Below are 16,239 nucleotides of genomic sequence, written 5' to 3' on the forward strand. Positions count from 1 at the left end.
TCAAATTTGAGGCGTAAACGTCAATTGTTGATTTGTTAGTTGCCATATATATATATATATATATATATATATATATATATATATTCTTCTTCTTTACTTTCCCTTTGGGTGTCTCAAACCTAAATAACCATTTTTCATTACCAATAAATAAACAATAAAAGCAATTAAATAGCTGGCTTTTTCCTTCAATGCTTTCATTTTCTTGTTTTTGGTCAATATTTAATATTTCATTCACATATTTATTATCAATTGTAGCATCTCTCTTTCCATTCTCATTACAATGATTTTTCATGATTTTGTCCCATTTATTTTTCATTCTCCTACACCTCTCTTGCATTTATTATATATATACTATATAGTATATAGGATATAGGATTACGATGTCTTCACATTTTCAAAATAATACAAATTATCTTTTTGCCTAATGTTTCTTTTCTTTAATTAATTAATACGTCCAAACAATTACAAACCTTATCTATCTTTAATGTACTATATAGCTTGTCCTTGTCTAAAATAGAATGTTTATTTATTTTTAAAATTATCTTTAATTAAAAAGAAGAAAAAAAACTTCCATTATTTTTTTTTTCTTTCCAATTTGTAAGAGAAATATCCAAAAGGCCCAAGATATCATTAAACAGTTCTATACCATAACCTTAGAGAATCCAAACAAACAATAAAGGAACCATGCATTGTTATTACAATCTGCTAGCACAAGAAGTTATTCATCAAACAATGAAGAGTTCAAATTCTTAAAATTAAAAGGGAAAATTGGAAGTGAAATGAAAAGAGGAAAAAAAAAAAGGGGGTTGAGTATATAAAATTTGATAGTGAATTCTCAAGAAATTACAAAAGGAATATATGTGTAGCTAATCTAAGTACAATTTATGAGAGAATTAAAGTGAAAGAATTGAACAGAAAAGAATTTTGAGTGAGAAAAATAAAAAAGAAATGAATTGGATTTGTATGTTTTAAGGGAATGTGAAAGAACCTCCAATTTGATTAGTTCCTGCTGGAGGACTAATGGCTACCCAAAGAAGAGAAATGGTGATAGCAATGAGACCTGACCACACAAAAACAATGGTAGGAGTCCTTCCTCTTCTTCCCATCAGCCCTTTAGCAAAAGGGTAGAGATGAGCCAGTACCCAAAAACTGAAGAAAACGCCTCCGATCAACCGGCTCCATTGCGGTATAACACTATATATTGTTCGGCTAAACCCGACTGCTATTGCAATTAAGTTTGTGATCATGATGGTGATTGGTGGTATCATTAGAGATGTCCATTTGACAATGTAGAGATCAGCAAACTCGTCATCTACGTCGTCACCAGCGGATTTCGATGTCAAGGTAAATGAAATTTCAATGCCAGCAACAACTTTTAGTAGACCTTGAAGAACAGCAGCCAGATGAGCACTTGTACCACCAATCAGCCAGAATTGTTCGTTCCTCCACCACTCTTCTAATTCAATACCAGACCATCGGATCTCAAGCACCGCAAGCATACACAATGTGAGGGTAATGATTAGAAGGTACGTAAGAAATGTGACATTAAGCGTTTGGACGATGAACTGGCCAGAGAAGAGGGAAAGGGCTGGTAGAAAGCAGTAGACAATGAGGAAGATTGAAGTGAAAGGGTAGATTCCAACGTTTAAGTATGCTATTCTTTGTAAAACCTTCATTTTTGGACTAGCAAGGAAGGCATTGTTCCGGGAGAAGAAAATTTCGACCGATCCTGTAGCCCATCGAAGCACTTGATGAAGCCTATCAGTGAGGTTGATCGGAGCTGTGCCACGGAAAGCATCTCGTTTCGTTACACAGTAAACTGATTTCCAACCTCTATTATGCATCCTATATCCAGTGACCACATCTTCGGTAACAGATCCATAAATCCACCCGACACGGTTACCCCATTCAGTTTTATCTTCGTACCAACAAGAAATCACACTAATTGCCTCTGCCACTGTTGAAGCATCAAGGAGATCACGAGGGATTGTAAGAGCACCTGGTGGGCGTCCGTTTTTTATGGCTGGATGATCTGCTAACGGCCGCCCTTGATACTCAGCAACTGGGATTGAATCAATAAGGAATGTTGAGTTACCAAATCTTTTAGGGAACAAAGACAGATTCATTTCCTCATCATCAGAATCACCCATTCTCAAAGCTCTGCTCTCTTCAGGGCTGCTTGCAACTGATGTATGCTTCTTTCGTTGCCCCCCGCAGCAGCAGCTACAAAAACCAGCCTGATGCTCTTTCGAACGAGGTGGATCAAATCCATAAAGGGCAACCCTCCTAAACAGGCATCCTGTTCCCACGTAAACTGGTCCCTGAAGTCCATCAAGAGCTCGCATATTAACATCAAAGAACACAGTGTTGTGATTCGCATATCGATCGGAAGGATCAATCCCCTCAAATCTTTGTGGGAACTGCACATAGCAAAGTCGATCACCACCACGATCCATCATGAAGCACATTCCTTCTCTCATTGCTTGAGAGTTGTAGATATAGTGGTCACAATCAAGGTTGAGAATGAAGGGACCATTGGACATGATAGCTGACGCTCGAACAAGAGCATTCATGGCTCCAGCCTTCTTGTTGTGATCATACCCCGGTCGTTTCTCTCGAGAAACATAAACAAGCAAAGGAAGACGAATATCAACCTCAGAAAGGTCAAGAAGCTTCTCATCTTCAACTGTTCCGTGAAGTGGTTCATCACTAGGTGGCTTCAACATCACCTGCATTATAAAAACATGATAGATATGTCAGGAAAAAACGAACTCAAATTTCCAAAGCAATAATATCTCTGAGTTCATTTTAAGCAGTAACTTTTCAATGACGTTACCTGGATTATACCAGCATGGTCACCCTTTGAGTGCTCAGATGATGGTTGCAACCAAGTCCCTGGCCAGTGGGTTCCATCAGCCATCCATGTTGCTTTAGGGATCTTCACACTTTCTATTGGTTCATCAGCACCAATATTCTGTCTTTGAACCTTCATCGCTTTGATTTCCTCTCTTGCATGATAAGCATCCGAGCGACGGCGAATAGAGTCAGGAAGTCCATTTATACGAACTTTGAACTCATCATACTCACGCTTGACACGTCTGCGATCCTTGACAAAATCTGACTTTACTTTGTTCTTGAATGGATCTCTTTTCAAACTGAAATATGACTCAGGATTACGGGGTTCAATGCCATGCTTTCGACAAAATGGAACCCAAATATTAGCAAAGCTTGCAGCTTCAGCCATGGCTTCAAAAGTTAAAAGTGCACCTCCATCATCAGAAACATAGCAAGCAAGCTTTTCAACTGGGTAGTCAGCTGCTAAAATGGAGAGGATAGTGTTTGCAGTTACAAGAGGCGGTTCTTTTTCAGGATCTGCAGTGGATACAAAGATATCTATGCCTGGGAGATCAGATTTCCCAGTAGGATTACTCGGACTCGGCGTTTCAAATTTCTCCTTCAACACATTAAGATCAGTAGCTCTATTTATAGGACACAACTTTGGTAGTTGATCCAGAAGCCAAGAAAAAGCAAACCAAATTTCACAAACCACTGACATAGCCCAAAGCCAATATGCATCAGTATTTGGATGACTCACTCTCCAAGCCAAGAAGAATCCGAGAACAACCATCCGAACTGCGATCAAAAGCCTGTTTCAAAACAATGTTATCATTCTAGAATAAGTTGGGAAGAAATCCAAAATGAAAACAGTGACATAACAATGTTAGAATGTCAATGAGAACATACCTATATGGACTCAAAACAGCAGCAGGAATTTTCAGTTTTCGTGTAAGGGGTCGCCACGGTTTATTCATGAATTCCATAGGCTCAACTTCGTCACTGTTTCCATTTTCGAATCCCTCGTCCTTCGGCCATATAGCATTCCCATATCCATAAGTTCCCCTAGTCTCAAACAACCATCTATTGTGATCAAATTCTCCAACCCCAGTTTGACTTCTCATTAATGCAGATTTAGTAGACTTCATCAATGACAATCTTCTCTCCATTTTTGACATTGTAGCTGGTGGAGGAAGTGTAAGAGGTCTTCCATGTTCAACAGCAACTTCATCTAGATCCGTGTTCTTATACGGTTCTTTACAACCGGGGCAAATTCCACCTCCAGTTTTAACTGCATCGACGTAACAATCTCGACATATCTTGAAATCACATTCACATGGGAGAATGTCATTTCCACGTTCATCACTCATAACCTTTGCATCACAGCCAGGTATAGCACATCTAGATCCTTTTGTACCAGCCATTTGTGGATGTATTGCTTCAGATTCAATCACTTTGTCCATCAAATGAGCCCGGGTCACGCTGTTAAACCCCCCGGTAAATAGCGAATTCGATACATATTGCTCTTCGACCTTCTGTGAAATTGAAGGATCCATTGGTTGATTATCAGGTGTTGGAGGAATGTGTACAGTGTAGTTCATGAAATCACCACTCCCAAGCTCACTATCAAGATCATCTCTTGAGTAGCTAATATACCGACCCGACGATGTTCTTCGTCCGAATGTCACTGTAGGTGGAAGTGGAGGCTTCTGTGCTTCAGATGCATCGGAAGCTGTTGACAAATTCGATCGGATCGGTTTGAACGACTTCGATGCCATAACCAAACTCAATAGGAAGTTCTTAAGTTATATCCAACAACTGGAGAACAAAATAAAAACAGTATTATCAAACATAATCCATAAGAATACACTATTTGGATAAACTGAGATGGACTATTCCATTAGACTCAGGAATGAAACTACTACATTTCTAATATTTTTTTAGTCTAATTGTCAATCAAAGAAAACATAGATCATCAATGCACTTAAAACCCTCCTTAGAATTAAAAAAAAAAAAAACAGTGTTTTCCCCAAAATCAAAGGATCCATTCTAAGAAGAGAAACAGAGTTCTGAGTCAATGAACAGAGCAATACCCGCATTCTCTAAACAATGGAAGAAAGAACAATAATTTCAAATGGAAAGTACAGAAACAGAATCAAAATCCAAAAGAAAGTGAAAAATAAAGAGAACATACATGCAAAAACCCCTTCAAACCATTCTTTTAGGAAGATGAAATATCTAAAAAAAAAAAAAAAACATACCTCCTTAGCCAAAAACAAACGAAACCCACTTCACAAAAAGCTAAAACTTGAAAGTAGAAAGTTGTTGGGCCATTGAGAATGGAGAAGAAAATGAGAAAGGAGAGAAAAAGAGAATGAGGATTGATCGTGAGGAGGACTATGAGCACTAATAGGCCATGATTGAAGGGAACAAAAAAGAAAAAAACAAAATAAATAAAAGAAGAAGAAGAAAAACAAGACTTAGTCGTGAGTTGTGGGGAAGATTAACAGCACTAATTGACCATTTGGGATTGTATCATTCTGAAATAATTTTATATACAAAAACATGAAATACGAAAGATCAGAAGAAGGTTCAGGTGGGCAGAGTGTGATGCTCTGTTTTTTTATATATATAAAAAAAAAAAAAAAAAGTTTTTATAGAATTAAGAAACAGCTATGGGGGATTGATTTGGGTTCGACCCATTTGGGATTGGGTTAATGAATATTAAAATAAAGGATGAAAGTGAAGAGGAACGGGAGAAAGGGGAAAAAGTCTTGGAGCTTTCTCTGTCAATGGAGAGGGAAAGTGGACTTTTTAACTACGCGGAGGAAGAAACAGAGGAAACCAAGAATTGGATTTGGTAAAATGCAAATAAAATAAATAAATAAATAAAACATTAATTGTTATTATTTTGCGTGTGGAAAGTTTGGTAATGTGAATGAATGTTTGTCTTAATTGGAAACTATCCTTTCGTTTTTGGATAAAATATAATTTTTTCTTTCCAAATCTGAATGTTAAATTTTTCTTTTCTTTTTTATACATGTAAATTATGGGAGGGCATATTGGTCTTTGCATGTTTAATTAAAAATTTAAAAAAGAATGGGGGAAATGTAGACCAAAATTTGGAAGGAAATGTAATTGGAAGCCATTATGTTGGGGTGTGCTGGCAACAGACATGAAGGAGAGACAAGTTAAAAGTATTAATAACTAAAGCAAATTGGTTTTTAAATAATTCAAACCAACTCCAATTTTAGATTCTACCGATAATAAAATCATATATAAATTTATTATTGATGTAATTTTTTTTTATTTTATAAATATTTTGATTCATTTTGTTATTTTTGATTTTAAAAGATGTTAAATATGAAATAAGTGGAGAAAAGATAGGACAAAAATTATGGAAAGAGATAGGTTGGAAATGAAAAGTTTATGTCATTCAATACTCAACTAAGTTAAGTTCGATTAAAAATTTTATTGGAGCATCCATGATAAAGATAAAATTAAATTAGAAGTTTGATTATTATTATAAAAAGAAAAAATACATTTTCAAATATAACAAAATAAACCAAAATATTTATAGAATTTCAAATTCTATTAATGATAGATATTGGTCTCCTACATCTGCCAATATCTATTGTTGACATTGATATAAACTAAAAAAAATCTTATAATTAATAGAATATGGAATATTGTTATATTTTGTAAATATTTTTAACAAATTTATCCTTTACAAACATTTTTCGCTTGAGAATGTTTATGCCTTAGAGTGAAACTTGTTTCCATGGGCCCTACTCATATAATTTTTTGTAGAAAAAATGAATCAACTCCTTGCTTCTTTACTTTTTATCGGTTGTTTAAAAAGTTTGGTCGATTTTTTAAAACTAAAAAATAGCTTTTAAAAATTTATTTTTCTTTATAAATTTGGCTAAAATTCTAAATATTGTAAGTCAAGAATATGCAAATTATTGTAGTAATCCTTGCCTCAAATGGGCTTTTATAGGCTAGGAAGCACAAGTACAACGAGACAAAGAATCCGTATCAAATACCGATATTTTCATGTATCTTTTAGATACGTATATGATATGTATATTGCATTATTAGACACGTGAATTTGCATATATATATATATGTGTGTGTGTCTACAAAAGCATTTTTAATTTTTTGAAACATATTCATAATGTATGAAAATCCAAAAGTTTCTCATCATCATGGAATAAGGTATTTGGCTTTAGAAAATCCAAAAGTTTGTTTTGTGTAGGGAAGAGGACAACAAACCTTAGAAAGGGAAAAGAGGGAATTCAAACCCTACTCATATGTGGATCTATATAAATGGAATTTAAAATCATTTTACACACAAGTTGGCTTTGGAGAGGCTTTCAAAACAAAATAATTTCAATTCAATCATTTTTCTTCTTATTTTTAAAATTAAACGGTATATTACTTATTTTTTTTAGTACAACAATTTGAACTGTACATTCAAACCATAAATATTAATATTACGGTTACTAGTAATTAAATATAAGTTGAATTAAATTTTGTTGGCATTTTATAAAAGAAAGTTTGATACACGTGAAAGCTTATCGAAGATTGAAAAAAAAGTATTATATTTGTCTAAAAAAAGTTGAAATATTTTTAAAATATAGACCCAATGGTTAGAAATGCATTTATCTCAAAACATTTTTCCAAAAACTACTTTTGCTTTTTGTTTTTTTCTTCTCTCTCCCATATTTTGTTAAACAAAATTTGTTAACTTTGTTGTTACATTTCAATTTGCTTTTTCAAAGTTAAAACAGAATTTTTTTTTTTAATTTCATAGAAAACTCATGCTTTTAATGTTTTGGAAACGTCTAACTTCACACAAAAATGCATTCTTAGGTGTGTGGATGATTTATAAACTATTTTACGGTGAGTTTGACTTTTTTTTTGGTTTTGTTTGATAACTATTTTTCAAAATTATTTGTTTTCTTACCACATATTGTGGTTCTTTCATGAATAAATTATTTCAATTTTAGTCAAATTTTGAAATCAAAAAACAATTTTAAAAAATAATTATTTTTTTTTCAAAATTTTGAATTAAGTTTATTGTTTATTGATTAATATATTACAATTTTATAGAGTTTTCGTTATTAATTTTACAATATATATATATATATAACAATTTATTCTCGTAATTTACTCTTAATAATATTTCCAAACACAACCAAATGCATACATATTTAATTCTCATTAATCTTATTTCTAGATTTATTATTCTCAAACATCTTTAATTCCCAACAATCTCATTTTCATCTCAATTCCCTCAATCCAAATGGTCTATATAAATCTTAGCAAAAAAATTTTAAAAACTGAATTACATTAAAAATTCTCTCACTCATTTTTAAAACGGATTTTGAAAACACTCCTAGAAAAAGTATATGACAAGAATCAAAGAGAAACATATGAATAGTGCTGCCAATTAATTAAATTCATATTTAATTTACACACTTTTAACTTTACTCATTATCAAAGAGTCACCTTACCATGGATGTTGGCATAAGAATTTGTTAATAACCACGAAGTTCGTAGTTCAAAACCCCATACCTCTAATTATATTATTATTATTATTATTATATATATATATAAATAAATAAAAAAAAAAGCTACCCTTGCAATCTTAATCTACAAAACATGTGGATAGATAGAAAAATTGGGAAGCAACTTTAAGAAGAATGTAGTTTTAATGTGAGATTAATAATTATATTCATCAAAAGGTGGAAATGATAACTTGTAGATACATACATACATATACATACAAGTTTAAGATTAAAAATAAAATAAAAATATATAGGAAAAAGTTAATACACAATGAATAAATAAAAAGAAAAAATGTAGTTTGATGAATGACATTCTTTTTTTTTTGGCGGTAGCAAAGAATATGAATAAAGTATGATATGTTATTATTAGAGTACATAATTTTTTTAAAAAAAGCACATATAATGGTTCTCTGTTTTTATTGAATTGAAAGTATATATTAAAGTATTATTTTGCGGAGAAGAAAAAGAGTTTGCATTGCATGTGATGTGATGAGATGAAGAGGGAAAGATTTCGTTTTTAATTTTAAGAAGAAAAAAAAAAAGGAGAAAAAGAAAAGTAAATGGAAAGCATGATGACAAATGAAAATAATAATAAAAATGATGGGATAGTGAGGGGGAAGGGGAAGGGGAAGGGGAAGGGAAACAAACGCGTCGATCCAATTTTAGAGATGTGTGAATGCCAGCTGTTTGGTTGTGAAATGAAAACATGCTTTCCCAATTCCCCCCCCCCCCCCCCCCCCCCCACAATCCCATATGCCTTTTTTCTCTTAAAATATTCTTCTTACCTAATTAATTATATAATTATGGAAATTGTAATTTGTAACCCTTTTACCTTACTTAAACTCTCAAACTATTAAAGTCTAAAAATTGTATTTCTAGCTAGATGTTATCTAAAGTGGGGGCATTTTACGCTTTGGTTAACGATCTTAAACGTGAGAATAATGTTAGGTTTTAGGTAGTTTGTGTTTTGAGAAGTTGTGTTTGGAATGTAAAAATTAATGAAGTGAATATTTATAAATCTTGAATTGATGAAATAATCTTCTTATTTATTTGAATGGTTAGTGTTGGTTATGAAGTTTTTGTAGATTATGAATTGTCACGTCATTGGTTTAAATTAATGATTAATAAAATTGAGAACAATTATAATTTAAATTGAAGACACGAGCGTTGGCAAATCAAATGAAAGCATTGCATCCTTGCCAACTCTTCCAATCAAATTATGATGTTGAATGAGCTAGAGGTTTCTTAAAATAAATTGGATAAAAACAAAATAAAAGTATATTAAAATTAGATTAAATTTAAGTTTGAGTCTAAAAGTTTGACCTAATATCAACAAGACCTTAATTAACTCATATAGGGGCTCCCAAAACTCTATAAATAGAGGTCATCCACTATTTGATTCATCCAATAGCAAGAGAATTAAAACAAATTAAATCATGGATCGTTATTGAATGAAAGCTTACTATGATGATGACTAAACTAGTTTTAAATTAAAACATTGATGTGTTAGAAGCGTGTGATGAACACCCTAAATTAATAATCACCAAATAGAATATTTGAGAGGAAATAAAAAAAAAAAAAACTTATTGGAAGACTTTAACTCGTTTTGTGTGTATTCTACTTCACACTTGGATAGATTATACAACATACAAATCCTATTTATAGGATTGTCTAGATCCGTAACTTCACATAACAATTGATTTCCTACTTAATTGTAACGACCCAACTCCTTATACTAAGTTGAAGTCATTACTATTTAAAATAACATATAAGTTTGTAAAGTTTTAAAAACAGAATAAGTCAAAACCTCAAGTTTTCAAATAACATAAAAATGTTTAACAAGAAAATGTGAAATAAGGGTAAAGCAAAGTCCTAACTCGGGCCCTATCTACTTTTAACGAAATAAAATAATCAATAAAATAAACGAAAAACTGAAATGCAATATTGAAATCCAATTTTGACACAAGCGGAAGCAAGCGTGTCCCTATGGCCCACCATGATCAATTCTGGTCACTCGCCAGCTTGCCCTTGTTCCTACCTCTGCCTCTACCTGAAAAAAATGGAAATGGAAAGAGTGAGCATAAAAATACTCAGTAAGGGACCCCCTACTAGTCCCACTAGGTGCCTGTTAACTCCCTATTAGAGCCCTGAACGTGGTACCCCTAAACTGGCACGTCCCCGAACACGTGCAACATGTGCTCCGTAGGGACAAGCTGGTCCTTGGTAATTCCCAAGGGAATACCCAAGACGCTCGGGCTGTGAGCGGTCCCGTCGGATCACTCACGTCATGTCTATGTCAATGTCAATGTCAGACTGGTAATCCTATCAGACTACACAGTCATAAATGGGAGCGACCCCGTCGAGTCTCTCCATCATGTCTGTGTCATAATAGTGGTGATCCCGAAGGACACCCATGTGGGTACGACTCTAATAAGAAGCTAACATACACCATACACATCGCATGTACACGACCTCTCATCAATCATATCATAACTGGTCATACATATCATAATTTCATCAATTCATGCCATAACATATCAACCATAACGTACCAATCCTAACATATCATATCAGTCGTCCCCAACTACCACCAGGTCTCTAGAACGAAGACAGTAGCATCAACATACTATTCACGCTAACCATAAGGTCAATCAGCAGGCACAATGTCAAAAATCTACCTCTCTCTCTCTACAACTTTAAGATAGGTACTTAGCCATCATCAATACGTAACCATAAACTCAAACATGCAGTTTCCTTGATGTAAATCGAAGGTCCAGTAGAAGAATCTCTTACCTGGAGATTACTCAACGAGTCCTAGCAGTAACAACATGCTCCCCCAAGCGGCGAAAGTCCTAAAGGATCAGGAACCCACAATTTAATAATTTAACCCTCAAAGAAAAAAATGGTTCAAAACTCACTTGAAGCGACTTACCCAAGATCAAGTTCGGAATTGGTTTGGAATTAGTTGGAAAAATCCCCAGCTCGACTTCCAGTTAGCTGAGTCAGTGTAATCCAACAACAAATTTAGTTAGGGTCAAACTACCCTAATTGGATAGGAAAAATCAAAATCGACCTATCGAGGCTTACCGAAAAGTGTGGGTCAAAACAGGGCTAAAAGGGAGCTTGGCGATTCAGCTGGCTCGGCTGGAGAGGCGAAAAATCAGCTGGCGGCTCGGCTGGAAAGCTTGACTCACGAATGCTGGTGCAGGCGCGAACGTGGCTTACGGTAGGAGGCGCCTGTCATTCATTTTTAGTGCAAAGTTGGAATCTACCTTAGACATATCTGTGTTTAAAAAAAAACGACTCCCATCATCATGAATTTGAGTTTGAAAAGAAGTCAACAATGATGAACCCAAACAAATAGATAAAGGGCCAACATAATGAACAATAAGGGCAATATGTCACTTAACATTCGATGCTATTATATGGTAAACCCATTTAACATCGTTATCATTCGTTATAGCTAAATTCTTCTTAACACATTCTATAGGACCTAGGCAAAGGTATATATCAATATTGTTCATATCAATAATACTGTCTAACTTGGATTTAAGGCTAGTGTACAATTCTTTATAGCACATATGTTCATTAACTGTAATTTCGGACACACTAAAACTAACGTAATTGTTCGATTCATTGAAAAATCATTGAAGTAGACTGCAATTTTGGCCATCCTGCCAAAGCATATTAGAAATATATGTCACTGATCATATTCGTCAATAAATGTATGTCAATTTATGTATATTATTGTAAATATGAAAGGGTATATATTTACAAAATTAGAGAAGACAAATAACTATTGTATCTCAACTTATATGCATTACTGTATATATGAATGGGTATATATAAATTAATTCACATAACAGACAATTTATATTCTTTGGGGACTGTATGTAAAAATATATGCATTGTTATATTAATGAAGTGATATATGTGTAAAACAAATCTTCGGGAATATAACGTTAAACGTTCTAAGAATACTATGATTTAATAGAGTACAAAAAAATATAACAAATTGAGGAAGATAACTAAACAGATGTATGTGAAGGCGGATGAAATTTGTGAAAAAATAGAGATAATTGATTTCCGACGGAGGATGTAACAGATTTAATTTTCGGCGAACGAACGAAAGAAAAAAAATGGAAGGAATTGGTTAAGAAATTCAATTGATTTTCGACAGAGGATATAACGGAATCGGTGGAGAAATTGATAATGTACAACCAACGAATGTTGATATAGAAGGTGGCAAACGACAGAGATAATAAGTTAAGCATATGATGAATAATTAAGAAATATAATTTTGAAATTTTTTTCCATATTTAAAGATATATTATTTGATTATACTTTAATATCAATTATATAAGGTAAAGATTTTTCATTAATAATAAAGATTTCACACTAATTAAAATCATAATTATGGAAGTTATATTTTAGATAATAATAATAAATATAATGTAAATAAGATTAAAACAAATTTTTAATTTCGTATTATGTATATAATTAACGTTAATCATAAGAATAAAATTATCCTAAAAATATGTAAATTTTTAATTAAAAGTAAAAAAATCTAAATTTAGGATATGTTTGTATAAATCTTTCAAAATACAAACATAAAGATAAAAACGGGCCAAATTGGTGAGATTTGCCAAAATCCCAAGAGCTCCGACAGGTCCAAATTGGTTAGGCCCAGCTAAGAGAAGGTGGAACAAAAACAAACTTAAATAAAAGAAAATTTTAGAAACCCCCAAATTTAGAACAGCATCACCATGGATTTAGTGGGAAACCCAACCAATTTTAAAAATGAAGGATCAAGAGGTCTCACTTACTCTATGCTTCTCAGCTTTACCCATATATATAGGATATCAACCACACCAAGCCAAGGATATGAATTTGAATGCCACACACTAACAACAATGTGTACCAGAGAATGAGATGATGGATGTCTTCTAAACACATATCTCATCACTCATCCACCCCCAACACAACCTTCATCATAACTTACCAATTTGAACAATTTGATGTAGCATCCAACTTCAGCTTTTGATGTATCCCAATTGAATGATTTTGAAAAGAAAAGCATGAGTTGGACAATTTATAGAGCAATCCCAATCCTACTGAAAATCCCATCTCTTCAAATTCTGTTAAGTTTTTTTTTTATTTTGGATTTGAATTGGTTTAAAATTTGGCCATATTTTAAATTTTCACCAAAATTCAAATCTTAGAGTTTTGTCCCCGAATGAAATTAAATAGTGTTTAAAGTCTTAAGCTTTGGTCATATTTGGCTTTTATCTCAATCAAATTGCTAATAACAACTCGTGTTGATTTCAATTTTGTTTTAGAAGATAGTCAAAATCTTATAAAAAGATATTTGGCCATTTGAGAGCATATAACTTTAAATTCGAGATCATGTAACTCATGTTTCGAATTCAACTTTATCTTTTTCGAGACTCGTCCATTCATACATGTTCATAAATCTCGAAAAGGTAACATCTGTGGAGAAAATTTTTTGCTTGTTAAATTCAGTTACTTCATTGTAGCAAAAATGGGTTGTAATAATTATAATTTGATTTGGTTCGGTGTAATTAAAATTTCTCAGGCCCAACTCATTTCAGTTTCCTTAATAAAAAATTGGGCCAAAAATATAATGGATAAATCCAAGCCCAAAGCCCAAAAGTCCAAGTCCAACAAACAAATATGTCCAAGCCCAACATAATTCCATCAACCCATGAGGCAACTAGGCTCAAGCCCACGTTAATCCCTATAAACATGGACACACAGTATAAGCTTGGTTGATTTGTAGGTTTGGGATGTTTGTTAGATTTTCAAAATCTATTCATTGATATTTTTAGGCATTGAAATGCCTTAAATTCGTTATTGGATGCTACCAACGATTCAATATGCTCTTTAATTTTTTGCCTTGACTCTAAGATTTAGAGAAATGCATATATAAACTCTCTAACCTAGTGACACCGTATTATATTAAAAGACATTCTCTTTAATAATATTTGTTTTCTTTATGCACATTGGTATACCTAACACATTGTTAGTAAACCATATATATTTGTGTGTCGATCTTTACGTTCTTCTATTGCTTAATTATTGATTTCATAACATTAGATATGGAATATTTTTAAATTTGCTCAACTCATTTTAGTTTATTTTCTCTCTTTTTTTTCTTCTAAACAATAGATGGTATGAATATATTATAACTTCTGATGTTGACATAAGAGAAGATATCAATGTTTGGATTGTATTTTCTTTTAGGGTGTTGATATAATCGATACCTACTCTTTTGATAAGGTAGCTAAAAATTGTTTTTTCTTATAGTGCGTTTGGATTATCTATTTATTAATTAAATTGATTTAGAGAGTAATTAAGAAAATTCTATCTTCTTTATTAATTATGTAATTGTGTGTCTCGTAATAATCCTCCCTAATTATTTTACTTATAAATTAGCATGAAACCATATTGGTTTGTAACTTCACCTCACAGCTGAGTTTCAAAGCTGAAGAATGGGAGAAAAGGGAGAAGGGATAAAGAGAGAAGCCAAAGGAAGAAAATAAAGAAAGAAAGAAAGAAAGAAAACAGTAGCAACACAAGACTACCTAATTGTAAGGATTTAATGGGTAATAGAAACAAAATTAATAGACGATTGGGTAAATGGTTATATTTAATTATTTATAATATTGGTGTATTCTTAATTAATTAGCTTTAAAATGCTACTAATTCATTCAAATATCTCCTAATTAATTAATCGTGAACCATTGTTGCTTATAATTTGTAGATCCATTAGGTCAATGGCTAGCTCACAGTAGGAAAACAAAAACCATTAGCTTTGAGAGAATAATCTGAATTGTTTAAATAATTTAAGAAAATAAGATTAATCGAATATAATACAATCATTATAATGTATACAGATGGCGAGATTTATGTCTTAAGATCTTGCCCTTAATTAATTATTCGATATAATATATAATTGTTTTAAATATGGAATGATAATTAGTATTCATTACACAATAGATTCAAGGTTATTTCATGAAACTTGAAACGTGGACATTTAAATGGATCATTTTTCAAGTAATAACTTAAAATATCTATAGTATATGAATTAAGGTTGAGTGTCTTATGCTTCGTAACATCATGGATATGATTCACTTTATAATTGTTAAAAATGTTGTAAGTATTACAAATGATTTGATCCAAATCATTCATGGGAAGACATGCGAGTAGGAATATTCTATTCGATGAGTATATATTAGACTAAACCATGAAATACTTAGGGTGCGTTTGGGAGAAAAGTTGATTTATGGAAGGATTAGTATTATGATAAAACTAGTGTTATGATAAACCTAGTTTTATCATAACCCTTGTTTGGGGAAAGAGTTCAGAAATGTAGTTTTATGATAAGAGGTGTTTGGGGGAAGGGTTATATGAAAAGGGTTATGATAGTGTTATGAATAAAATGTGTTTGGGGGAAGGGTTATGTGGGAAGGGTTATGAAGATTTTATGATAAGATGTGTTTGGGGGAAGAGTTAGATGAGTAGTTTTATGGAAAATTTATGATAAGATGTGTTTGAGGGAAGGGTTAGATGGGTAGATTTATGTGAAATTTATGATAATTTTTTTTTGGGAAAAATATTATATGGGTTAGGTTAATAATTTTTTTTATGTAATATAATATTTTTTAAATGAGATTGTAAATATGATAAAAAAATTCTTATTGCATACTTTTTTACGATCAACCCGTCTTATTGCAAATAATTTATTGTATGTGTAATACTATTAAATTAGTAAAAACAGTTGTCCAATTTGGAATTAATTTCTAAACAT

The 16,239-nt window shown here is 32.4% G+C and overlaps 1 protein-coding gene across 1 annotated transcript; it reads right to left on the reverse strand.

The window, feature by feature from the left end:
- Positions 1 to 793: 793 nt before the first annotated feature.
- On the reverse strand, positions 794 to 5,472 carry LOC103498347 (cellulose synthase-like protein D3). Its single transcript, XM_008460921.3, has 4 exons — positions 5,097 to 5,472; positions 3,745 to 4,653; positions 2,837 to 3,647; positions 794 to 2,729 (listed from the first exon to the last, which is right to left on the reverse strand). The coding sequence occupies exons 2-4, from the start codon at positions 4,611 to 4,613 to the stop codon at positions 969 to 971; spliced, it is 3,441 nt and encodes a 1,146-aa protein (XP_008459143.2). The 5' UTR covers positions 4,614 to 4,653; positions 5,097 to 5,472; the 3' UTR covers positions 794 to 968.
- Between the last annotated feature and the right edge of the window lie 10,767 nt (positions 5,473 to 16,239).

This window comes from Cucumis melo, chromosome 11 (assembly GCF_025177605.1).
Source record: "Cucumis melo cultivar AY chromosome 11, USDA_Cmelo_AY_1.0, whole genome shotgun sequence".
Lineage (NCBI taxonomy): Eukaryota > Viridiplantae > Streptophyta > Magnoliopsida > Cucurbitales > Cucurbitaceae > Cucumis > Cucumis melo.

Coding starts and splice junctions, on each gene's coding strand:
- LOC103498347 (XM_008460921.3), bottom strand. CDS start 4,613: ATGGCATCGAAGTCGTTCAAACCGATCCGATCGAATTTGTCAACAGCT. Junction 3,648..3,744: donor GCTGTTTTGAGTCCATATAG/GTATGTTCTCAT, acceptor GTTTTGAAACAG/GCTTTTGATCGCAGTTCGGA. Junction 2,730..2,836: donor ACCATGCTGGTATAATCCAG/GTAACGTCATTG, acceptor TTTATAATGCAG/GTGATGTTGAAGCCACCTAG.